General features: G+C 45.9%; 1 protein-coding gene across 2 annotated transcripts in view; it reads left to right on the forward strand.

Annotated features, from left to right (window-relative positions):
- Positions 1-9,798: 9,798 nt before the first annotated feature.
- Positions 9,799-26,853, forward strand: part of LOC139249545 (PH and SEC7 domain-containing protein 3-like) — a 201,433-nt gene continuing 184,378 nt past the window's right edge. The window contains exon 1 of one of the 2 annotated variants that reach the window (XM_070872485.1): positions 9,799-9,976. In XM_070872485.1, coding sequence (XP_070728586.1) covers positions 9,909-9,976 — 68 coding nt within the window. In that variant the 5' untranslated portion in view covers positions 9,799-9,908. Of the gene's footprint in view, positions 9,977-19,511; positions 20,023-26,853 lie in introns of those variants that run through there. The other variant, XM_070872493.1, reaches the window with a different exon arrangement.

The following is a 26,853-nucleotide window of genomic DNA, read 5'->3' on the forward strand; positions in this document are numbered from 1 at the left end:
TCCCTACTACTGTTTGGTGGTCGGTACACAACTCCCACTAATGTTTTCTGCCCTTTGGTGTTTCGCAGCTCTACCCATATAGATTCCACATCATCCAAGCTAATGTCCTTCCTTACTATTGTGTTAATCTCTTTAACCAGTAACGCTACCCCACCTCCTTTTCCTTCCTGTCTATCCTTCCTGAATATTGAATATCCCTGGATGTTGAGTTCCCAGCCTTGGTTACCCTGGAGCTATGTCTCTGTAATCCCAATTACATGATATCCGTTAACAGCTATCTGCGCAGTTAATTCATCCACCTTATTACGAATGCTCCTCGCATTAAGACTCAGAGCCTTCAGGCTTGTTTTTTTAACACGCTTTGTCCTTTTAGAATAATGTTGCAATGTGGCCCTTTTTGATTTTAGCCCTTGATTTCTCTGCCCTCCACTCTTGTTTTTCTCCATCCTACCTTTTGCTTCTGCCCCCTTTTTACTTCCCTCTGTCTCCCTGCATAGATTCCCATCCCCCTGCCATATTCGTTTCAACCCTCCCCAACAGCACTAGCAAACACTCCCCCTAGGACATCGGTTCCAGTCCTGCCTAGGTGCAGACCATCCGGTTTGAACTGGTCCCACCGTCCCCAGAATCGGTTCCAATGTCCCAGGAATTTGAATCCCTCCCTCCTCAAGCCACATATTCATCTGAACTATCCTGCTATTCCTACTCTGACTCGCACGTGGCAATGCTAGCAATCCTGAGATTACTACCTTAGTGGTCCTACTTTTTAAATTTAACTCCTAGCTCCCTAAATTCAGCTTGTAGGACCTCATCCTGTTTTTTTACCTATATCGTTGGTACCTATATGCACCACGACAGCTGGCTGTTTACCCTCCCCCTCCAGAATGCCCTCAGCTCAGAGACATCCTTGACCCTTGCACCAGGGAGGCAACATACCATCATGGAATGTCATTTTCGGCTGCAGAAAAGTCTGTCTATTCACCTTACAATAGAATCCCCTATCACTATAGCTCTCCCGCTCTTTTTCCTGCCCTCCTGTGCAGCAGAGCCACCCATGGTGCCATGAACTTGGCTGCTACTGCCTTCCCCTGATGAGCCATCTCCCCCAACAGTACCCAAAACGGTATATCTGTTTTGGAGGGAGATGACCGCAGGGGTCCCCTGCACTACCTTCCTTCCCCTGCTCTTCCTGCTGGTCACCCATTTCCTATCTGCCTGTGTAACCTTTACCTGCAGTGTGACCAACTCACTAAACGTGCTATTCACGACATCCTCAGCATCGTGGATGCTCCAGAGTGAATCCATGCGCAGCTCCAATGGACTAATAATCCCAGAGGCCTCAACTAATGATCCGAAGATATGAGTTCAAACCCTACTACGGCAGCTGGAGGAATTTAAATTCAGTTAATTAAATAGATCTGGACTAAAAAGCGAGGGTGCGAAATTCAGTACCATTGGAAAGCTGGTTCTCCCCCTACCTTTTTGTAGCCATTAGTGCCGAAATTTTTTCGTGGCTGGGCCATCCCATATTCAGCTCCAAAAGTGAACAAATGGGTTCCAGCGCTAATGAACCCTTCCAAAATGGATTTTTCAGTGGTGCGGCTGTCTTAATTTGAGCATCATCACCACTGAGAAATTCAGCATGCAGGTAAGGGTTTCTAACGAGCCAGCTGCTCCCTGGCCTTTTTAAAGGCCAGTGTTTGCAGCAAGGCCTTGAGGGGGGAGGAGGTTGGAAGGAGGGCTGGTGTAAGAGTGCAAGGAGTGCCAATAGGTTCACTGATATGGAGCTGGAGACACTGATGGACGGTGTGGAGGACAGAAGGAGAATACTGTTTGCTGACGTGGAGAGACCTGGCGGACTGTCAGTACATAATGCATGGAGGGAGATTGCAGAGGTGTCAGGCACCTCCATATGTGAGGAGGCACCCACCCAGGAGGGTGCAGGCCAGTCTGCACTCTGCCCTTGCAGGGTGGCGATGGGGATCCTCCTCCTCCGCTGCCGCCTCCTCCTCATGTGGTAATGCTGGCTCGACCTCCAGCGGCTGTCCCCTCATGATGGCCAGGTTGTACAGCATGCAGCAGACCACGACACTGATGGAGACCCATTGAGGAGAGTAATGCAAGGTGCCACCAGAGTGGTCCAGGCACCGGTACCTCTGCTTAAGGATGTCTATGCACTGCTCAATGCTGCACCTGGGAATGAGCATCATTGTATGCATGCTCTGGCGCTGTCCTGGGGTTCCACAGAGGAGTGAGCAGCCAAGTGGACAGGGGATATCCCTTGTTCCCAAGCAGCCAACCACAATCCTGATTCAGGCCGGTGAAGATGGCGGGCACACTGGTCTAGCGCAGAATGAATGAGTCATGGCTGCTTCTTCCCTTGCCCGGTGCCTGTCTGCATGGTGCTGACGGCGATGCCTTCTCCTGCGTGTCGCCCTGTTTCTGAGCAGGTATACCAGTTGTCTCCCTCCCAACAATCCTCCCATAAAGCCCGGATGCTTTAATTGTGACTATCTGTCTCCTCTCTCAGCAACCTCTCTCTCTCTGCCAAGTAAAAATGAAGCACTTGAAAATTGTTTTTCTGTGAAACCTTACAACAACAACAACTTGTATTTACATAGCGGTTTTAACATAGTAAAACGTCCCAAGACACTTCACAGGAACGCTCTACCTGTAAATGAAAATTTGACACTGAGTGAAAGAGGTAGGGTTTTAAGGAGAGAGAGTTAGAGAGGCGGAGATGTTTAGGGAGTGAGTTCCAGAGCTTGGGGCCAAGGCAGCTGAAGGCATGGCCACCGATGGTGGAGCGATTAAAATCGGGGATGCTCACAAGGCCAGAAGTAGAGGAGCATAGAGATGTCAGAGGATTGTGGGACTGGCAGGGATTACAGAAATAGGGAAAAATAGTCTCAATTGTGGTTCAACTTGTCTGCAAATCATTTGGAAAAACAAATACAATTATAGCCTGAGAAAAGACACACTCTGTTGCAGTGAGAGAATCCTGCCATATGCTGGGGAATTCTTTGCGCTACATATGTTCAAAATGCAGCATTCTGAGAATTGCAGACTGACTCAATGCTGGTAATTCCCTTCAACCATCTGACTGAACATTCTCAGAAGATTGTCAACTTCAAACCCTGACTTTTGAGAAGAGCTGAGGCCCCGGAGTATTGAAAGACAGAGGTCAATTTGATAGGTACGTTTTATCATGTTATTGTAAAATAAGTATTTAAAAAATATATATTTCTATGATGTTAGAAACTTTATTTTGAGCCCCACGTTTTTTTAGATTGTGAGAAAAAGTAGTGAATGAAATTTCCAAGCATTTTGAGCAAATTCCATTGTTTCAGTTTGCATTTGTTGTGGTAGATTCTGCTCACTTCTCATAGTTTGTGTTTTCATTTGTTGCTGTTTTTAAAAATAGGACATTGAATCCATTCAACGAAGTGTGCTGTCAGTGCATGACACAGGATGTGTGACGGCTGAACTGTGGACAGAATGTGCCCGTAGCCTTACTGGTTTTCAATTGAGATTAGCGGACATAGTTGAGGTCGTGTCCTCCTGAGAAGAAGAATTCCCAGCATGCAATCTCGGATCAGAAAATTCAAGTTAGAAAGGTGCTCCTCCTTTTTATTGCTGCTCCTTTTGGTGCTGCCCTTTTACACTGATCACCTTCACTGCACTTAGTGTTGAAGACACCACCGGCAGCTTTCTGGTGATGGTCCCGACATGTCAGTAACTCTTGTGCCACTGGTGATTATTCTTCTTAGGCAGTCTCAAGGGGTCGAGGATGACTTGCTTCCACACTAGTAGTTCTAAGGTGGCTGATGAGTCCAATGCGGGATCTACAGACTCTGTCACAGATAGGGCAGGTGGTGGTTGAAGGGACGGGTGGGTGGGGTGCTTGGTTTGACGTACACTCCTTCCGCTGTTTGTGCTTGGCTTCCGTGTGCTCCCGACGAAGAGACTCTGTGTGTTCGGCGCCTTCTTGGATGATTCTCCTCCACTTTGAGCGGTCATGGGCCAAGGATTCCCAAAAGTCGGTGGGGCGGTTACATTTTTTCAAGGAGGCTTTGAGGGTGTCCTTGAAGCGTTTTCTTTGCCCTCCTGGGGCCCGTTTGCCGTGATGGAGATCAGAGTAGAGTGCCTGTTTTGAGAGTCTTGTGTCAGGCATGTGGACTGAGTGGCCCGCCCATCGGAGCTGATTGAGCGTGGTCAATGCTTCGATGCTGGGATGTTGGCCTGAGAGAGAACACTTGACGTTAGTACGCCTATCCTGCCAGTGGATTTGTAGAATTTTGCGGAGGCAGTGTTGGTGGTGGTACTTCAGTGCTTTGAGGTGTCTACTGTGCATTGTCCACGTCTCTGAAGCATAGAGGAGGGCTGGAATTACTGGTGATTACAACATCTCCTTGCTGTAATGGCATGCTCCAAATCACAAATTCTATGTGCCGCCAAGAAAACCTTGCTGTTCGAATGGATTGTTGTTGCCTCGGAAACGTTGCATCTGGCAACTCCCAATATTAAATCCTCCTTGTATTAAAGAGGCAGTAGGTTGCGGAAAATACTCTTACCATCCTTTTATATGTTCGCTAAAGAAGAAGAAGACAGCAGTCAAGTTGAAATCCAATGTTCTGTCCTTTTCCTGCGATGCCATCATTACAGAACTGACAAGTGACTGTAGTTGCTATTTCCTCTTCCCCTTTCCACCAAAATAACAGCTTCATGTGCTTTGGGAGGGCAGTGAGGAAGCTTTTTGCCCGGCATAGGGGGTTAAGTAGGCCCTCTGAACCTGCAGTGGAACCTGGCACTGAAGTTTGCGGGTGCCGCTGAATTCGCCACGCCCGGTTGTTAACCCCATAGTGCCCCATTAACCACCCTCCCCGCCACTAACAAGAGGCGTTAAGCAGCCAAATTTCTCCCCGAGTATCATAGTCTGCTGTCAGTTCAAGGAAGATAAGACCAGTCTTTGCGTTTTTCTGACAATCCTGTCCAAAAAAGGTAGTTAGGTGAGACCTTGGCCGCAAGAGCCATGACCACATCAGAAACCAGCCTTGCATAGAGCACAGGAGATAATGATAAGTGAGTTAAGCATATATTAGAGTGTCTGTGCTGTTTTACAATACCCATGTTAGAGTGTTGCAAGTGTGGTCTGTGATTCTCATACTGTGCAGTGTGGGAGTGCACAGCTACATTCATCAGTTTTCGCTGGGGGAGGTGTGTGAAAATATCACAACACACGGCAATCTGTCATGTCGTGGTTATCTATGTTGTACTATTTTGTACATTTGGTACTGCACCACGCCACTTCAGTTTTATGTTTCAATTGTATTTTTTACAAAAAGCAAGCCTCTTTACTCTTTTACTTTTTGCTGAGAATGTCCTTGTTAAAATAAGCACCAACTGGAAGGAATGTTGAATAAGGGATCGCCCATTTAAGACGGAAATGAGGAGGAATTTCTTCTGAGGATCATGAACTTTTGGAATTCTCTATCCCAGAGAGCTGTGGAGGCGGAGTCATTGAATATATTCAAGGCTGAGATAGGCAGATTCTTGAACTATAGGGGAGTCAAGGTTATGGGGAACATGCAGGAAAGTGGAGCTGAGTCCATGATCAGATCAGCCATGATCTTATTGAACGGCGGAGCAGGCTCGAGGGGCCGTATGACCTACTCCTGTTCCTATTTCTTATGTTCTTGGCAGTGTTTATGGTAGAGGATGTTTTTAATACCTTGTTGGCCAAGGGTCGCTAATGTAAGAGTAGAGTCACCTTTATTGCTCAGGCGATGGATATGTAAATTACTGTGAAGAGCTGTGCCAGATAGTCGAGGGTATTTAGATACTTTTTCAGAACGGAAAGTTGAAAGCTTGCTCTGTGAAGCTGGACTAGACATTGGTCTCTCACTGCTCAAAGCACCAATGAGTAAATAAACCATCGGAATCAACCTCGCTCTGAACCAGTTAGAAGTGACCTCCTTGTTCTCAAGGACATGCTATAAATTGCCGTCTTTAAAATAGTCAGAAACAGAACATTCCATTTCTGTCAACGATACCGTCAAACTTCTGGAAGATTCTGTGTCATGGAGAGGTGGATAATATGTTATTCTATTCTTTTACTTTCTTAAGATTGATTTTTCCTGTCCTCGAGTTCCAGTTTGGCTTTTACCATAAACTGCCGACCCTGGTACTTAGGAAGACATCCTAGCTCGTCCATCCAGAAGGGCCCTTCAGTTCCCCAGCTTCTCCTCATCACACTATCTTAATGGTTTCTGAAATGAATGATACCAGGACTTAGTGTTAAATGATGCATAACCTTGGCTTGTATTCCCTCGAGTTTAGATGGTTGAGGAGTGATCTCGTCGAGGTGTTTAAGATGATGAAGGGATTCGATCAGGTAGATACAGAGAAGCTACTTCGCTCTGATGGGAGATTTCAGAACAAGAGGGCATAATAAAATTAAAGCTAGGCCTGTTGGGAGTGAAATCAGGAAGCACTTTTCCATACAAAGGGTAGTGGAAATCTGGAACTCCCTCCCCCCAAAAAGGCTGTGGATTCTGGGCGGAGGAGTGGGCGGGCGGGGGTGTTCAAGACAGATCGATAGATTTTTGTTGGGTAATCGTAGCAAGGGATATGGAGAAAAGCCTGGTAAATAGATTTGAGGTACAGATCAGCCATGATCTAATTGAATGGCGGGGGAGACTCATGAGGCTGAATGGACTACTAATGTTCCTATGACAAATGATTCCAGGGTATCAGGAGGGGGTGGTGGTGGAGAAGCCTGTGTGTGCTTGAGCAGAAATGGGATGTTGTGAGTGCCACTGCCATTTGCAGTCAAGAGGAAATGCCCATGAACTGTTCTCCAGCTTTGCTGCTCTGTACCTGCTCACGAAAAGCGCTGCAAGAATGGTTTGGGTTCTCTGCGGTGTGTCTCTGTATTTGAGGAATGCTAACGACATGTTGATTTGTGGGAGTGATTCCTTTGCTGAAATCTACTGCTACAACTTACATTTCTATAGCGTCTTCAATGTAGGAAAACATCTCCAGGCACTTCACAGGAACGTTATCAAACAAATATGACTGAGCCATATAAGGAGATACTAGGACAGATGACCAAAAGCTTGGTCAAAGAAGTAGTTCCCCTCTCTAGAATTCAGAGAACCACTCGAGTGTTATCTTCTAATTGATTTCATTACTCAGTCTTACTGATGCCCAGAAAAAGAAGTTTAATTGAAATCACTTTGAAGTCACTGTGCTTCCCAGTCAGGGTTTCAATTTTCACCCGGGAGTGGGCGGGGAGTTTAGTCAGGGTCGTTCATAACTGTTCCCCAGTGACCTGACCGCATGTTATAAGGTGCCCATAGAAGGTGGCAGATGTGACAGGTTCACCATCACGCCTCTTGCCCCAGGGGATCTAAAGGGAGGTGTCATCGGGCCTACTTGAGCAGTTGTGAGAAGTGAAGGTACAATATGCTGGCATCAGAGTTACAAAATATTTACGGTGCAGAAACAGGCTATTCATCCCAACTGGTCCATGCCGGTGTTCATGCTCCACACCAGTCTCCTCCCACCCTTCTACGTCTAATCCCATGAACATATCCTTCTATTCCATGAACAGCTCCCCCCGCCCCCCCTTCCTTCCCCTCCACCCCCTTCCCCTCCCCGAGATGTCTGCGCTGCTCTAATTTTGCCCTCTTGAGCATCCATGATAATAATCACTCAACCATCGGTGACCGTTCCTTCTGTTGCCTAGGCCCCAAGCTCTGGAACTCCCTGCCTAAACCTCTCCGCCTCTCTACCTCTTTCCTCCTTCAAGAATGCTTCTTAAAACACACCTCTTTGACCAAGCTTTTGGTCACCTGCCCGAATTTCTACATATACTCACCCACAAGTAGTTTGTTAATTATGAGAGTTGGGGAGGATAAACATAGCTAACCCTTGAAATCTGAATGTTGAAAATCTGTATGTAGCGAACAAACAATTCCGATTTTTTTCCCCAGGTGGGACTAGATGGGTAACTTTAGATTTACTGTACCCGCTTACTTAATGATAATTGCAGAGATTCCTGGCAAAGCACTGGATTGACAACTGTCTTATCACCTGCAGAACCCAGGCTTATGTCCAGTCCAGCTGATGGGGTGTAACTCTCCTCTACCTGCTGGCCTGAATGAACCTTTGTGACATGAGTTTAGCAGTTTCAGCCCTGTTCTCAGTGGACACAAAATTGGCCATCATTTGGGGACAGATTCGCAGTCTCCCTGAGGCGAAGTTAGAATGATGGTGGGCTGGGGCTGGGGCGGTGTGGGGGGGCTGAAGGTGAGAAAATTTTCATTGGTGCAGTAGTAGATATTCTGAAGTTAGGGTTGAGGCATACTGTTGAGACAGGTCGATGATTTTATCTCCGGGCGGGTTTTGGGCGCTGAGGTGAGGCAGTGGTGTTGTAGGAATCAGGCCTGGGCTATTTTAACTCCTGGGCCTCACTAATATGTTGTTGCTCCACTTCCTGCCTGGAAGGGACAAGAAGTCAGCAGGAAACAGCAGACAGTCTTATGGCCCATAGGCCGCCCGCTGTCACACATGGTAGGTGGCAGTATCGAGTTCATGCTCCTCCTGGCCCCGCAAAAGGAAAGGAAAAGAATGTTCCTTTTTCACCGCTTTCTGGGGCTCATCCTCTTCCGATCGCTTGAACGTGCGGGAAATCTGCTGCAGCTTCTCCGCTCAGCCCGGAGTTAAAATTGCAGTTGGGTCGTGATGACATCATGGGGCCCTGACATGCAGATGTAAAGGAGGATCCCGCCAGTTTGTGGGCGAGTTTCCTTGCCGCCTGCTTAGTAGAGCAGGATGCTCTCCTCTCCAGGGTAGGTAAGTAACCAGAGCGATTTTAACGACCCGCCCAATTTCCGCTGGGCCGGTAAGGTTAAAATCAACCTCTCAGAATAGAGGGAACGTTACTTAGCACCTGGCCAATGCTATAGCTGACCAAAGAGTGTTTGGTGTGACAAAAATGGAAATGTGAACAACTTACCTTACTGACACTGAGCCACTTGATGCACGCCAGAATGAAAAAAGGCAGGAAGTAAAGCCTATATTTTCTGGACTCAACATCGAGTTGAAGAATTTCAAACCATTGCCTCTACCCCTATTTTTGTTTTGTTTTTTTTCCTCTTTCCCACGGCAGCTGTTGATGATTCTGCCATCTCTATTTATACCTCCTCTTGACTCATCTTTTGTTTCTTAACTTATCCCATTACCATCTCCTTTTGCCTAGCACCATCATCCCTTTTATCTCTTAATCGCGCCTGCCTTCCACCCCATCACAAACCTTCCCTTTTGTTCTTTCCTCCCCTCTCCCTTTCCCTGTTTTTACACTTGCTTAAAAACCTGTTACGTCTTTAACTTTTTCCAGTTCTGACAAAGGGTCATCGACCTGAAACATTAACTCTGTTTCTCTCTACACAGATGCTGCCTGACCCGCTGACTATTTCCAACATTTTCCGTTTTTATTATAAGCCTATATTTTATTGGGTAGTTCTTTTATATTTGAAAATCTAAAAATTTTAATTTTATTATTGAATCGGAAGTGTGAGATTGTGAGGCCCAGGTTTTTTGAGAGAACGGAAGACCCATTCAATGGTTAAACACTAGTGGCCAGTGAGAGCTGAACGGAACTGTGTCCAATGCTAAGAGTTCTTTTAATCTCTGGGGAGTTGAGAATTGACCAGTGGTCATTCGTGACTGCAAGGCTATCAGCATGCAGTGACTCTCTCCAGACGAGCAAGCGGGTTAAAGGTCGTTGCTGCATGCAGCTTAATGAGCGGAACACTTCACGGGCTGGGTAATCTCTAAAGGCTAGTCACATGGGCCCCGAGTTTAGAAAGGGACGGTGACGAGAGATCCCCTATCTGACTGCTATGGCCTGCTTTATGTACGGGTGCTTCTCGCAGCCCAAATTCTCTGCTGCTGAAAATGACTTCACTCAGTAAGTCTCAATCCTTGACTCTATGACTTTGTATTGCTTCCGTGACGATGCTCATTAGTGGTCTCTGTGTGTGAGCTGGCTCGTGTGTAGTCGCTGTGTTTTACCGGCTATCATTTGTGACCCTCCCCCTTTAAGCGTTGGATGTCATTCACAATCAGCTTCGAGCTCTAAGTGAATGCAGGTAATAAGGTGCTTCCAGGGCTGTAACAGCAGGACAGTATCTTTCGCTTTTACCCGCTAGGAAGAGGGATCAGTTCACAGCTTGCAGTGTAACTTGCCTCTGACTAGGCAGGTGAATGAGACCTGGGTGCCACTAGCAAGCCTGCTAACTCCTGATACCACTAACTGCTCTAAGTGAGAGAACCTGTGTGTAAAATTCAGGGTTTACCATCTCACCACAGGCCCCATTATCAGGTCATACATTGTAACTTTAGATAGGTTCTTGATCACTGCGCAGGGGGAGGGGGGACAAATTAATTCTACAGCCCTTTATTAATGTTGATTTAAAATGTAGTGTCCGGAAAAAAAGTCTTGGATTTATATAGCGCCTTTCACGACCACCGGACGTCTCAAAGCGCTTTACAGCCAAAGAAGTACTTTTGGAGTGTAGTCACAATTGTAATGTTGTATATGCGCCAATTTGCACACAAGCAAGCTCCCACAAACAGCAATGTGATAATGACCAGATAATCTGTTTTTTTGTTATGTTGATTGAGGGATGAATATTGGCCAGGGCACTGAGGATAACTACCCTGCTCATCTTCGAAATAATGTCATGGGATCTTTTACGTCCACCTGAGAAGGCAGACAGGGCCTCGGTTTAACGTCTCATCCAAAAGACGGCACCTCCGACAGTGCAGCGCTCCCTCAGCACTGCACTGGAGTGTCAGCTTAGATTTTTTGTGCTAAAAGTCCCTGGAGTGAGACTTGAACCTCCAATCTTCTGCCTCAGCAGCGAGAATGCTACACACTGAGCCACAGCTGAGACTGGAAGCCAAATAATCGCAGGCCAGTCTTGCTTGATGACTTACTTTGACGGTAGTTGCTCAGTACACGGATCACCCCTATTTTGCACCTTCAACCCAATTGTTGTATTATAGGGTATATGCGCATGGATTTTGTGTGCACTCTGCAGCCTCGAACAGATTGAAACGTTTGAGGTAATCCTGATTGTATCGAGTTCTTGTTATGAGCACTCCCGGAAAGCACAATTAACTTGCATTTTTCTTTTGTCACATACCAGTGGGTGATAATTGCGATTAACCAAAATCTACAGCAGGAAGTCGGAGGAAGGAAGAAAGAAGAATGAATGTGGGAGGAACTTAAATTCTTACACATAATTACATCAAATGTATAGCGCAGATACAGGCCATTCAGCCCGACTGGTCCATTTTTACTTCACACGAGCCTCCTCCCACTCTAATTACCTCTTCCCACTCTGCCCCCATATCACTGTATTCCCATCTGCCTCATGTATGCATCAAGCCTAGCCTTAAATGCCTCAATGTTCTCTGCTTCACATGGCAGCGAGTTCCACATTCTCAGCACTCTGTGTAAAGAAATTCTTCCTACATTCTTTCTTCCTCTGACTTCCTGCAGTAGATTTTGGTTAATTGCAATTATCACCCACTCTCGCTGCCGCCCCACACCACCCTCCCCCCCCCCCTCCCCCACACAGTTTGTTAAATTTGCTCAGAACCTTCAGACTTTTGGAATAGTAGATCAAAAGTGGACAGTGGTTTGATCAGGATTAGAAATGAACACCATCTCAATTATCACATGTTCAAAATAAAGTATTTTTCGGTTGGACCCTTCAAGTGGAGCTCCACACTCTCCAGTCAGTTTTAGCCTTGCTATACCGGGGGAGGGGGAAACACTTAATATAAACTATTGCTTCCCATCTATGAAATTGTAAAGATCTCCTACCTATTTATATTCACTCTCACCAGGGATGTTGCTCGATTGACAACAGTTAGGGTACAATTAGAATCCACTGGACTGGTTGGGTTGCCAATCAGGAGGCAACCAAGCTGGAAAAAGATGAAGCACTGGCCGAAAACTCAGCAGTGCTATGGTTTTCTGGTTAATGTTATGATGAAGCTTTCCTCACGGGTTCAGGTCCACTGCAAGCCATAGACCTGTGTTCAGTCATAAGGACACGAGAGGTCAGAGGTGTATTGACCAAAAAAAAAACTCGGCTGTGCAAACCCACATCTGGGAAAAAAGCATCTTACAGCAACTGGACCGGTCTACGTACAGAACAGTTAATGTTATGACACACTACTGTGGACACAGGAGGAGCAAGCCCTTTATATTCATCGGGGTGATGTCACAGAGACATGGTGACATCGCGAGGTAACAAACAAAATGGCTCATTTCATTTTGTTCAGCTGATTGATGAGGTCATAATCGGTCTTGCGGCTCAACAATAACTTGTATTTTATATAGCGCCTTCAACATAGTAAAACATCCCACGGTGCTTCATAGCACGGTTATAAGACAAATTTGACACCGAGCCACATAAGAAGAAATTAGGGCAGGGGATCATAGAGGTAGGTTTTATGGAGCGTCTAAAAAGGAGGAAAGAGAGGCAGCGGGGCGGAGAGGTTTAGGGAGAGAGTTCTAGAGCTTAGGGCCCAGGCAGCTGAAGGCACGGCTACCAATGGTTGAGCGATTATAATGAGGGATGCTCCAGAGGACAGAATTTGAGGAGCGCAAACATCCCTGGACATATCTCCGCTGGCAAGGCAACATAGCCCCCTTGTGAGTCGAGATGTATATTGTGAGGTATTTTTGTATAGTGGATGTGATCTGAGGATGCAGTCTGATCGATGCCAGTTTCTACTGGGGCCTCGTTAGGTAATGCCCTCGTGTTTTATGTGACACAGTATCACACTGCTGCCCCAAAAGTGTAATGCAAGATTCGAATGCAGCTGTGAAAATATCAGCAGGAAACTATCAAAAGTTATCAAATCAAATCAAAAACAGTAATGTCAAGAGTTGCTTTCAAACTCGCCATAATTCCCAGCACAAGCTGTACAATGGTGATATGCCTGTGTTAGTAAATTCAATTTCTTCACAGTTACACTGGGGGTGGAGTTGACAAGTTTGTTTCTCCTGACTGAAAAATCCTCAAAATGACTTCCCCAGCACACAGAACAGTACGTGGGTGTCAGTGTATGTGATGCCCTATTTATGCAGTTCTTAACCTGTGAATTTGTTCAGCGCCAGGTAATCAGGTCTTTTCAATCGAAATTGTACTACGATCCTTGGGATACCTTCAACATATCGCATTCTCAGGTTCACGTCAGAAACCATCATCAACAACAACTTGTATTTATATAGCGCCTTTAACTTAGTGAAACATCCTAAAGATGCTTCACAGGAGTATTATGCGATAAAAAATTTGACACTGAGCCGCATAAGAAATTAACGCAGGTGACCAAAAGCTTGGTCAAAGATGTAGATTTTAAGCAGCGTCTTGAAGGAGGATAGAGAGGCGGAGAGGTTTAGGCAGGGAGTTGCGGAACTTGGGGCCTCGGCAACAGAAGGCACGGCCACCAATGTTTGAGCGATTATAATCAGGGATGCTCAAGATGGCAGAATTAAAGGAGTGCAGACATCTGCGGGGGCAGGGGATTTGTGGAGCTGGAGGAGATTATAGAGATAGAGGGGCGAGGCCATGGAGGGATTTGAAATAAGGATGAAAATTTTGAAATCGAAGCATTGCTTAACCGGAAGCCAGTGTAGGTCAGCGAGCACAGGGGTGATGGGTTAGCGGGACTTGTTGCAAGTTAAGAAGGTTTTCCTCAGTCTGTGCCCGGGTGCAGCTAATATCGTAATTCACTGTTCCTGGGGGCACACCCAGGAATCTCTGCTTGTATCTTGGTTGGAGTTTGTGTCTCCTGTGGATTCTTGGTTACCCCTCTCTCCTTTGTATTTGCTGATTCGGGTACTTCACAGGGGACCCAGCTTCTAAAATCTCCAAACATACCTGCAACCTTTCCAGAACGGATTCTCCCTGCCACGTTTTTTTGTACCCTGCTTCCTTTTGTTTAGCCATGTGGTGTGCAGGTGAAGAGGAACAATCGACCCGCGACCCAGCCCTTGTGCCACCTTAGTGGCTGATTCACAGCGCCCGCTCAGCTATCGCGCTGGCAGTAAGAGCTTCGGGGGCATGTTGGCAACAGGGTCTGCTTTGGTGGTCGTGTGGTGCTCTCATTATAGCTCGCAGCGCCTGCAAGACGATCTCAGCTACACCAAAATACATTGCCTGAGTTTGCCTCAGTCTGCTTGCTTTCCGGTAATCTGAGACCTCATTTTATACAGAGATGTATTAAATTGTCTATTGTGACTCTGCTTGTACTTTATCACAGTACTGCGGTGTAATCATATATCCTCAGCGAATCAGCCCGAGTGCCTTGGACCTTCAGACTGAAGGTCAGACACAGGATTCCGATCTGAAAATCTGAGTGGCGTTTCATGTTCTGCTTTCTCTTGTGCGTTGTCTTGTCCAGTCAGTTCTACATAGAATGACCAGCACATTCGGCCCGAGTGGTTTATGTGCCACATGAGCCCCCTCCCACCCCATATCATATCCTTCTATTCCTTTCTCCCATATGTTTTTATCCAGTTTTCCTTAAAATGCATCTATGCCTTGTATTTATAGTTCCTTGAATACTCTACATAAGAACCTAAGAAATAGGAACAGGAGTAGGCCATACGGCCCTTCGAGCCTGCTCCGCCATTCAATAAGATCATGACTGATCTGATCATGGACCCAGCTCCACTTCCCTGCCCGTTCCCCATAACCCCTTATCGATTAAGAAACCATCTATTTCTGTCTTAAATTTATTCAATGTTCCAACTTCCACAGCTCTCGTGAGGCAGCGAATTCCAGATTCACAACCCTCAGAAGAAATTTCTCCTCATCTCTTTTTTAAATAGGGGTGGCCCCTTATTCTAAGATCATGCCCTCTAGTTCGAGTCTCCCCAACATCCTCTCTGCATCTACCCTGTCGAACCTGATTGCGACCAGCAGCCCAGCCCTCTGCTGCAGCACGAGCACGGGAGACACGGAATATAAATACAAATCCTGCCTCTTCATCCCTGCAGCTCTCTGTCCCCTTTCTCTTTCTCTCTCCATGGTTCTGGTGGCAGCATGCTTTGCAGAGTTTACTGTCCCTTTAACCGTTATTTAAAAAAAATATATTTAGGGCACCGCACTTTAGGAAGGATGTGAAGGCCTTTGAGAGAGTGCAGAAAAGAGTTACGAAAATGGTTCCACGGGTGAGCGACTTCAGTTTCGTGGATAGACTGGAAAAGCTGGGGTGGTTCTTCTTGGAGCAGAGAAATTGAGAGGAGATTTGATGGAGGTGTTCAAAATGATGAGGGGTCGTTAGAGTAGTTAGAGGGAAACTGTTCCCATTGGCAGAAGGGTCGAGAACCAGAGGACACAGATTTAAGGTGATTGGCAGAAGAACCAAAGGCGATGCAAGATATTTTTTTTAATGCAGCGAGTGGTTAAGATCTGGATTGCACTGCCTGGAAGGGTGGCAGAGGCAGATTCAATTTTATCTTTAAAAAGGAAGTTAAATAAATATCTGGAGGAAAAAAAAATTGCAGGACTATGGGGAAAGGGCAGGGGAGTGGGACCCAGCTGTTTACACTGTACATTAATGATTTAGATGAGGGGATTAAATGTAGTATCTCCAAATTTGCGGATGACACTAAGTTGGGTGGCAGTGTGAGCTGCGAGGAGGATGCTGTGAGGCTGCAGAGCGACTTGGATAGGTTAGGTGAGTGGGCAAATGCATGGCAGATGAAGTATAATGTGGATAAATGTGAGGTTATCCACTTTGGTGGTAAAAACAGAGAGACAGACTATTATCTGAATGGTGACAGATTAGGAAAAGGGGAGGTGCAAAGAGACCTGGGTGTCATGGTACATCAGTCATTGAAGGTTGGCATGCAGGTGCAGCAGGCGGTTAAGAAAGCAAATGGCATGTTGGCCTTCATAGCAAGGGGATTTGAGTACAGGGGCAGGGAGGTGTTGCTACAGTTGTACAGGGCATTGGTGAGGCCACACCTGGAGTATTGTGTACAGTTTTGGTCTCCTAACCTGAGGAAGGACATTCTTGCTATTGAGGGAGTGCAGCGAAGGTTCACCAGACTGATTCCCGGGATGGCGGGACTGACCTATCAAGAAAGACTGGATCAACTGGGCTTGTATTCACTGGAGTTCAGAAGAATGAGAGGGGACCTCATAGAAACATTTAAAATTCTGACGGGGTTAGACAGGTTAGATGCAGGAAGAATGTTCCCAATGTTGGGGAAGTCCAGAACCAGAGGTCACAGTCCAAGGATAAGGGGTAAGCCATTTAGGACCGAGATGCGGAGGAACTTCTTCACCCAGAGAGTAGTGAACCTGTGGAATTCTCTACCACAGAAAGTTGTTGAGGCCAATTCACTAAATATATTCAAAAAGGAGTTAGATGAGGTCCTTACTACTAGGGGGATCAAGGGGTATGGCGAGAAAGCAGGAATGGGGTACTGAAGTTGAATGTTCAGCCATGAACTCATTGAATGGCGGTGCAGGCTAGAAGGACCGAATGGCCTACTCCTGCACCTATTTTCTATGTTTCTATGACTAGCTGAGAGGTAGCCGGGCCGAATGGCATTCTGTAACCAGTCTATGATTCTATTTAAGAAATCCTCTCTCCATTGATACGAAGCTATCCTTTACTGGAATTCCCACTACCACCTGCTCGATTAATGGCATGACTTCCCCCTTGGGCATTGCTGGATTGGAATGTTTTCCTGTTTTGGACCTCCGTGCCCACTCTACCATTTTAAAAGAGGCGGTTTCTTCTTGGAACAATGTTTGGCAAACCTTTTTTGCTTGTTTACACTTTTTAAAAATAAACGCAAGTGCTCCTTTAAAACCATGCACGGCGTACCGCTGTGAGTATACAGTATCCTTGATAGATTTCGGCTGATTGCACTTGACTGAGGAGCCATGAAACTTGTCAATATAGCTTTATTTTTACTGGAGGGTATTATTAGTTAGTGTTGTCAGCAGGCACAAGGACAGAGACTCCTAGCATCATATAGCACTGGTTAAAGCCTGTGCAAAACAAATGAGGTAGTTTAGTGGGATTATTTGTGGTCGCCTTGTAATTCAATTATTAATCATTGCAGAGTCTGTTGTGCAGACTGTGGGTTCATTTTCATTCAACTCCCGATGAGACCTTCTTTCCACAATGTTTTAAAAATTGAGTAAACTTAAGTCATAATGGTATATAAATATGACTGCGGCTTTTAGGCTTTAAGAAAGACTTGGATTTATATAGCGCCTTTTATGATCACTGGATGTCTCTACGCGCTTTACAGCCAATTAAGTACTTTTGGAGTGTAGTCACTGTTCTAATGTTGGAAACACGGTAGCCAACTTGCGTACAGCAAACTCCCACAAACAGCAATGTGATAATGACCGAATAATCTGTTGTTTTTGTTATATTAATTGAGGGATAAATATTGGCCAGGACACCTGGGATAACTCCCCTGGTCATCTTCGAAATAATGCCATGGGATCTTTTACGTCCACATCGGTTTAATGTCTCATCCGAAAGATAAACTTGAAAGAAACTGCTGCTGCTGGTCCCTCCTCCAAATAGCAGATACCCAGGAGCAATGTTCACTCTGAGCTGCGCTTTGTTCTGTGCGGCCTGTTTCTTTTAACGTGCGGTCTCATTAAATTTCTGCGCATGCGCAGTAAAAGCCGGGGAGTGGCCTGCGTGAGACCTTTCCCGTTGCGTGTCTGCACAGCTTGGAGGAAATATTGCCCAGGAGTGTGCTACGAGACAGTTACGCATTAAGGAGTTTGGATATTTTAAACCACCTGAACTCCAATCTGGTGCTTTATCAGTGACTCTTCCGATACCTTTTGCAGTAGGACATATTTGTAATGCTTCCTAACTTAAATAAAATATAAAGATTCATGGGAAGAAATTTGGAATTTTGAGAGACAGCTGAGATGAAGGTTACCAAAAGAGCTGGGGAATGCTCCACAATAGCCTGACCAATATTTATCCCTCAACCAACAGCACTAAAACAGATTATCTGTCTTTATCACATTGCTGTCTGTGGAATCTTGCTGTGCCCAAATTGGCTGCCGGGTTTCCTACACTTCAAAAGTACTGGCTGTAAATGGCTTTGGGACGTCCTGAGGATGTGAAATGCGCTATCAATGCAAGTCTTTAAAGTTTTCGGATTTTTTATTGTTAGATGGCTAATAATTCTCTCAAAATCATCTGATTTTAACAGACTTTGGGATTTATTTGAATGCATGACCTATGTCATTCATTTATATCGCAGCCCTTGCCTGCAGTCAGCAGGCATTAGATTCTTTTGTTGCCTGTAATTGTGCACAGATTAGTGTCAAAATGCACACCCCAGAGACCCCCCAACAATGGGGGAAATTTCAGCCTGGGCAGCAGAGGTTGGAAGCTACGGCACATTTTTGAAGCTTTACTCCACAGCAAGGGGCTGTTGTCAAAATAGATGCCAAAAGCAGACATTATTCTACTACATGATCAGAGAGCACAAGGACGCGTAGTTTCAGAATAAGAGATTGGTTATTTAAGACAGAGATGAGTTTCTTCTGAGGATCGTGAATCTTTGGAATTCTCTACCCCGGAGAGCTGAGGAGGCTGGGTCATTGAATATATTTAAGGTGGAGATAGACAGATTCTTGAACTACAGGGGAGTCCAGGGTTATGGGGAGCAGGCAGGAAAATGGAGTTGAGGCTAAGATCAGATCAGCCATGATCTTATTGAATGGCGGAGCAAGCTCGAGAGGCCAAATGGCCTACTACTGCTTCTGCTGGAACTCTCAGCAGTGGTCAGGCAGCATCTGTGGAGAGAAAGAGAGTTAACGTTTCCGATCGATGACGCTTCATCAGATCGGGTCATCAACCTGAAACATTAACTCTGTTTCTCTCTCCCCAGATGCTGCCTGACCACGCTGAGATTTCCAGCATTTTCTGTTCTTATTTCAGGTTCCAGCAATCCGCCGTATTTTGCTTTTCTACTTTTGCTCCTATTAAGTTCTTACCACTGACATCCCTCACTTGGCTTCCCCATCCCCAACAGCCCCACACCTCCCCCCCAAAAAAAAAATTACACCTTGTTTAACCGCTTTATATATATTTTTTTTCTAAAGTGAGAACATACCAGCTGCTGTGACTGGGCCACGAAGGGTTAACTGCATTTGCCTCACCACTGAAGAGTTTGCGCGCTGACTCGACCACTCGTGGCTCCACAGGTCAAGCCTGACCGTCTGTTGTGCAGCAGCCAGCCCAGCCCGCCTTAAAAACGGAGCCGGCAGCCAATCAGCGGCGATCATTGCGAGCCGCGCGCGTAGGGAGGGAGGGTGGGAGAGCAGCTCGGAGCGGCCCTCGCGCGCGCGCGCGCACAAAAAAACGTGGCAGTTGAGACAAGGCGCGCGTGCGCGCGAGCGAGCCGCCACCTGTCAGGTTGGAACGGCGGCAGTTTGAAAAGTTGGCAGAGCGCGCGCGCACGCACACGCAGCTGGGCTGCATCTGTCGGACCTGAGCCGAGACACGACAAGGAAGACACGAGAGAAAACACATTAGAGTGTGAGAGGAAAGAAAACTTGCCCCTCTTTTTTTTTTGTTGCTTGAAGAGTCATCAGTCACCGAGGAGCCCAGGCCATGGACACACACACCGCGTGTGCCTGACTGTTTTGGCCCCCCTCGGTCAGCCGGAGTGATTGGAGTTGGAGGAGGAGGAGGACCTCTCTGTGTAGTTTTTTTTGAAGCCGAAGACACACACACACCACAGGTCATGGGAGGTCCAGAGCTACACAGGATTGTGGGAAAAGCCTCTGCCCATCTGATGTGCAGCAGCTGGATTGCAGAGCCCTGAAGAAGCTGCAGTCTGTCTCTCTTTCTCTCTTTAAAAAAAAAGAACGAAATGAAGGACATATTTCAGTGACCGTTATGGATTGTGATTCCTTCCCTCAGGTAAGGAATCTCTGCTCTGCAATGCAACAGGAACAAAATGCCAACCGATCAAATCTCACTGATCTGAACTCTCTTTCAGATTCCCAGCATTTTCTGTTTTTATTTCAGTCATTGTTTTAAAGTGAAACATTTTTGCGTTTATTTTTATATATGAAACAATGGCTTTACAATCAACTCACTTTTTGACCCTCAAACTCCGTTCCTTGCCTCAGTGTAGAAACATGAGAGGCCGGAGAAAGGTAATGAATGTCCTTGTGTTGAGCTGAATTAGTTTGAAAGAATGCATTTCTTGACACTGTCGGGAGCAGGGTTTTTTTGTTCAGCTCATGCTGAATTCTGGCATTGATTTAACCGTTTAAGGGGGTGGGTGGTGGTGGGGTTATTTGGTGCTGTTCATAGTCATGCTGGTGGTCCTTTTTAAAAAAAACATGACGTGATTCAAGTCTTCCCTTGTTGTGAATTCGACACCTCGAAGTACACGAAAGGCTCAGTTTGAACAAACTGTGGTAGACTGGTGCTGGGAATGTGATGAATGTACTTTCGAGTGGGACTAGGGGAAAGCAGTTGCATTTTTGTTTTGCTGTTGCAGTTCCTGCAGGCATACCATTTTAAAAGCACATTTCTGTGCACTGGTTGCCTGATGGTCTGTAACTCGGTCCTTATTTTTGGCTGTTGGAGGGGTGCAGTTTTCTTTGGATCCGATCGGTATGTGCTGAGCTTTGTGATCTCTAAGGCTTTCGTTGTGGTTATTCCTGCTCCCACTCAAAGTTGTACGTCGGTGGCTTGTCCCGCATTCAAGTGGAAAAGTAGCATCGTGATTTCTGTTAACTCCTGCCGTGGGATTCCCGTTAACGGTTGCGATCTAGCCGTCCCTGCAAGAGGTGTCTAGAGCTGCAAATCCAGCCACCCGCACCCTGTCTTCTAACCTTTTTTAATGGCTCTTATTTCCTGTGTTCATTCCATGCTGTCAATTCTCCAGGCAGCCTTTTTTCCCCCTTTTCTCCCCCTTTTCTCCTGATGGTTCCAGGAAAGCCAAAGTAGCCGTTCTTCACGTCTGGCCCTGCACGGTAAGCGCTGGCGGGCGATTCACCCATGGGAGGCGTCCTCACTGAGGCCAATCTTGTCCTCACGAGGATCTCGACTGGATAGCGATCAGGAGCAGACGCCCTGCTTTTCTTGCCCTTTGGTCCTTGGCTGAGAAGCCCTGAAGCAACCAGATTTCGCACAGCAAGATCCCACAAACAACAGTAAGGTAATGACATGACCAGGTTGTCTGCTTTTGATGTTGGTTATAAGAACATAAGAATTGGAACAGGAGTAGGCCATCTAGCCGCTCGAACCTGCTCCGCCATTCAAAAAGATCATGGCTGAGCTGGCAGTGGACTCGGCACCACTTACCCGCCAGCTCCCCGTAACCCTTAATTCCCTTATTGCTTAAAAATCTATCTATCTGTGATTTGAATACATTCAATGAGCTAGCCTCAACTGCTTCCTTGGGCAGAGAATTCCACAGATTCACAACCCTCTGGGAGAAGAAATTCCTGCTCAACTCCGTTTTAAATTGGCTCCCCCGTATTTTGAGGCTGTGCCCCCTAGTTCTAGTCTCCCCGACCAGTGGAAACAACCTCTCTGCCTCTATCTTGTCTATCCCTTTTATTATTTTAAATGTTTCTATTACTAGTTTGGTTGAAGGATAAAAGTTAGCTAGGACATGGGGAAGAACTCCCCTGCCATGCGATCTTTTATGTCCACCTGAGAGGGCAGATGGATCTTTGGTATAATGGCTCATCGGAAAAAATGGCATCTCCGACAGTTCAGCACTCCCTCAGGACTGCATTGAATTGTCAGCAAAAATGTTGTGCTCGAGTCTCTGAAGTGGGACTTGAATCACAATGTCCTAACTCCACAGCGAGAGTATTACCACTGAGCCATAGGCAAACATTGCTGAATGTACACTTAAGTAGCACTTTCACGCTGCTTCATGGAGTTCATTAATTGTTTCAATCAGCAGATTATCAATCAATTTTTTAAATTGCAGGAATTAAACAATAACGAATGTATCACTCGCCTCTGAGTCCAAAGGTTGTGGGCTCAAGTGGTCTTCTGCCTCGACTCATCCGTGGGCAGACATGGCCAAGAGCCCTTCTAGCTTGAAGGCGTCTAGCATAATATGCTGGGAAACTAGTAATGCCCCCATTAAATTTTCTCACTGAAGTTGTAAGGGCACTGTAATGGCAGATAAAAGTGAAGTTTGCAAGTCAGAGCTTCACGTGGTGTTTTGTGTGCAACCGTTGCAGCTGATGTGAGCTGCGATGTCTCATTCTCATCCCTCCATTTAAAAATGCTGCTAATACCGCCTGCTGCATCCTGGGATCAGCTGGTTTATTCAGGTGTTTCCTGGGGCAGGCGTTAAATGAGGCATTCGGGTCTCGAAAGTTCTAGCGCAGCCTTGCATGATGATTGACGTCATAATCACGGTTAAAATGGAGGGGGGGGCGTTAAGTTTTTGCGCCGCTGCAAAACCATTGGCCAAACTTCTGGCCGGGTGCTAAATCCTGGTCGCGCCGTTTCACGTCCAGAAACAGCATTTACCACCCTGCCGGGGTGCGAAACGAGGCGCAAAACAACCGAAAATCCAGCCCAATGAGTCTTGTTTCTCCATATACTGAGTAATAAATTCTAAATACCGTCAGAACAGTGGTCAGCATTCAGTGATTTTACAGCCTTGTAACTGGCTCTGCCCCTACTGCAGAAATGGTTTCTGAGTGTGTTAGATTGGATCTTTAAGTGAAACTGCCTTTCCAAAAAGTACTTTAATATCCCCATCAGTCCTGAACGAAGAAATTTGGGTTCCTTTTTTAAAATAATTCATTCGTCATTATCCCTGTCCAGCACGTTTCCCATGGGAATGGCGAGAGAGGTTGCTTGTGGATTTGTATGAGACGTTAAACTGAGGTGGATGCAAACGGTCCCACAGTACTATTTGAAGAAGAGTAGGGGCTTTCTCACTAGTATCCTGGCTAACATTTATTGCTCAATAACTAAAACAGGTTATCTGATGTTTGTGGGGACCTTGCCGTGTACAAATTGGCTGCTGCGTTTCCTACATTACAGCAGTGACTACACTTCTAAAGTACTTCATTGACTGTAAAGCACTTTGGCTTGTCCTAAAGTCAAGCCAAATTGAAGCAAAGTAAAGGCGCTATATAATTGCAAGTCTGTTTCTTCAATGAATCTCCTAACAGGCAGCTGATAATTTATTTTTAACATTAAATTTCAGCTGTGGGCATCACTGGCAAGGTTGGCATTTATTGCCCATCCCTAGTTGCCCTGAGGTGGTGGTGGTGGGGGGCTTTCTTCTTGGACCATGGGTAGCAGTTTGTTGCACCTCGGTGGCTTTCTCGACCACTTCAGAGGCCAGTTAAGGGTCAACCATGTTGGTCAGGGACTGGACACATATAGGTCAGACTGGATAAGGATGACCAGTTTCCTTTCCCAAAAGGACATTAGTGAACCAGTTGGGTTTTTATAACAATCCACTTTTACTGATAGTTCAAAATTCTCATCGTTGTTTACAAATCCCTCTATTGCCTTGCCCCTCCCTATCTCTGTAAGCTTCTTCAGCCCCAAAACCCTCCGAGGTATCTGCGCTCCTCTAATTCTGCCCGCTTGAGCATCCCTGGTTATAATCGCTCACCTATCGGTGGCTGTGCCTTCAACTGCCTAGGCCCTAAGCTCTGGAACTCCTTCCCTGAACCTCTTCGCCTCGCTACCTCTCTTCGACGCTCCTTAAAACCTACCACTGTGACTAAGCTTTTGGTCATCTGCTGTAATTTCTTCTTATGTGGCTCAGTGTAAAATTTTTGACTTATGTCACTCTTATGAAGTGTCTTGGGACATTTTACTACGTTAAAGGCGCTATATAAATACAAGTTGTTGGAGTAGTTCCAGGCTTTTTAAACTGAATTCAAACTCACAAATGGCCGTGGTGGGATTTGAACTCCTGTTCTCTGGATTATTGGTTCGGGCCTCTTGGATTCCGAGTCCAGTAACATCATCGCTAAACTGCCACCCCCTTGCCTTGGTAAGCTGTACTGGCAGCGGATTGAGTATCATCACCGATCTCCATGGAATGGAATGAGGAAAGAAAGTTGGATGGATTAAAATGGACAAGGGGAGGCTCAATTGAAACATCTCCAATTGAGGCAACTCATGGAGGATAATGTGAGTGAGGAGCGAGAAGGGGCCGAGAAAAATAAGTCTATGTGGTAATGCAATCAAATTCCTAATGGAGAACTAAATAACAAGAGATCTCTGCCAAACCAAATAGAACGTTTACCAAAAATATCCAGCTGAACTTTTTTCAAACTATGGAGATGCAGACGGACACTTCAAAATACTAGATAAATGTAGCAGTCACGCGAGCAGCATCAGGCCCTGTCACGCTGCGTGCTCTGTTTATTTGTTTTGTAAGATTTAAGACCCAGTTCCAAACACTTTCAACTGAGGGGGGAGCTGATTGCAAATGGTAAGGAACGCAGGAACTGAATCTCCTTGCACAAATCTTTGTCTGATGTGTCCTTTTGGAAATAGTAAATTGAGAATTTGTGACTGGATACGGGGTCACTCCCCCTCCATCCTTATTAGTGATTTCACAATCATGGATCTAATTTTAAAAATGTACGGTTTTGATGCTCTTTCTGCTGTAGCCATTTGTATCATCTGCAACCCTTAAAAGTGTCAGCTGTGGCTCAGTGGGTAGCACCCTCGCTTCTGAGTCAGAAGGTTCTGGATTAAAGTCCCACTCCAGAGACTTCAGTGCAGAAATCTAAGCTGACACTCCAGTGCAGTGCTGAAGGAGCGCTGCACTGTCTGAGGTGGTGTCTTTTGGATGAGACGTTAAACCGAGGCCCCGTATGCCCCCTTAGGTGGGCGCAAAAGATCCCATGACACTATTTCGAAGAAGAGCAGGTGAGTTATCCCTGGTGTCCAGGCCAATATTTATCCCGCAATCAACATAACATTAAAAAAAAACAGATTATCTGGTCATTATCACATTGCTGTTTGTGGGAGCTTGCTGTGTGCAAATTGGCTGCCGCCTTTCCCACATTACAACAGTGACTACATTCCAAAAATACTTAATTGACTGTAAAGCGCGGTGTGACGTCCGGCGATCCTGAAAGGGGCTATGTAAATCAAAATCTTTCTTTGTTTAAAATAATAACGTGGAACAAAAATCACCGATGGATTGCATTTTGTCCCCCTCTTTGTTACTTTGTTTTCCGTTTCTTCGCTCAAAAAGGCAGTGTTGACTCCATGCTGTAGCATGGTCTCCAAGGTCCCGGACCTTTATAAGTGTGCCTATTGGTTCAAGCATCCCTCACGTACACTGTGCTGGATTTATTCTTTTAACCTCCTCGACAATATGTCAGTGAGTAGAGGTGTGGGGGGGGGGGGGGGTGAAGGAAGGGACAGAGACTGAGGATGAGAAAAAAAAGAAAGACTTGCATTTATATAGTGCCTTTCACGGCCACTGGATGTCTCAAAAGCACTTTACAGTCAATGAAGTTCTCTTGGGGTGTTGCCACTGTTGTAATGTAGGAAACATGGCAGCAAGCTCCCACTAACAGCAATGTGATAATGACCAGATAAACGTTTTTTTTGTTATGTTCATTAAGGGATAAATATTGGCCTGGACACTGGATATAACTCCCCATCTCTTCTTTGAAGTAGTGCCATGGGATCTTTTATGTCCACTTGAGAGAGCAGATGGGACTTCAGTTTAAAATCTCATCCAAAAGACAGTGCAGCACTCCCTCAGCACCGCACTGGAGTGTAAGCCTAGATTTTGAACCCACAACCTTCTGACTTAGAGGAGAGTATGCTACCCAGCTGACACTGAGGTTCTGTTTGCACCCCCATCTTCCAAAAAAACAAAAAGGCAGTGTAAGTATTACTCATAAATGTGTGTGGTTTACTTGGGTGGAGTATAGATGGCAAATTGCCATTTCTGCTTTTCCCTCAGCCCTGTGTCTGTTGCATTGTAACAATGAGGCTGCTGATTTTACCAAAGGACACGACGTGAGGCCGTTCCATTATTGACCAGAAGTGGCAGAGAAGAGCTGCTGCACATAGTCATCAAGATATAAATCAACATTTTTGCTTTCAAAACGGGTCTGGAAATACGAGGAGATTTACAGTATCGATTAGCTTTGTGAAACTTAGAAGTGCAGGTCGTAATTGGCACCAGAGATTTATCATGGGAAATTCTGCCGAGAATACTGTGTAAAATTGGGAAAATCCAGTCCTCCAGAGCCAGACCAAAGTGGTCATTCCTCTGTTTCTACTTTGCACTATTATTACAGCTGCTCACATTCTCCAAATAACTCAGCCATTTGCATGGATGGCCAACTCCATTCTACTAGACTGGGCAAAAAAAACCTTCTCTGAAACCGATATCATTGCTCTCTGCCTCTAACCGCCAACTTTAGTACAGCTGTCGTTGGGCTCCCACCCAACTTAAGTTGCTGTTTATTGTTCTCGTCCAGTTTTACCCAGAGGTAGTTCAATATATTTTTAAATCACCCAGAAATTGTTTTTGGTCTTTTTATGGTTGCAGAATGGTCAGTGCACTTGGCGTGTAGGCCTGAGCCTTGCTTGAGACTAGGCCTCGAGCCCCGTCTCTTAAGAATTGCGGTGAACTGTGGGCTCCTGTTGAGCCTGCGGAGGCAACGCTCCCAATTTGGTTCGAAGTGTCCTGCCGGCAGTTGTCCTCTGCTAAGTCCCGGGAGCGGGGTGAGGGTGGAGGTGGTGGAGAGAAGAGAATGTTAG

The sequence above is a fragment of the Pristiophorus japonicus genome, chromosome 2 (genome assembly GCF_044704955.1).
Source record: "Pristiophorus japonicus isolate sPriJap1 chromosome 2, sPriJap1.hap1, whole genome shotgun sequence".
Classification (NCBI taxonomy): Eukaryota; Metazoa; Chordata; class Chondrichthyes; family Pristiophoridae; genus Pristiophorus; species Pristiophorus japonicus.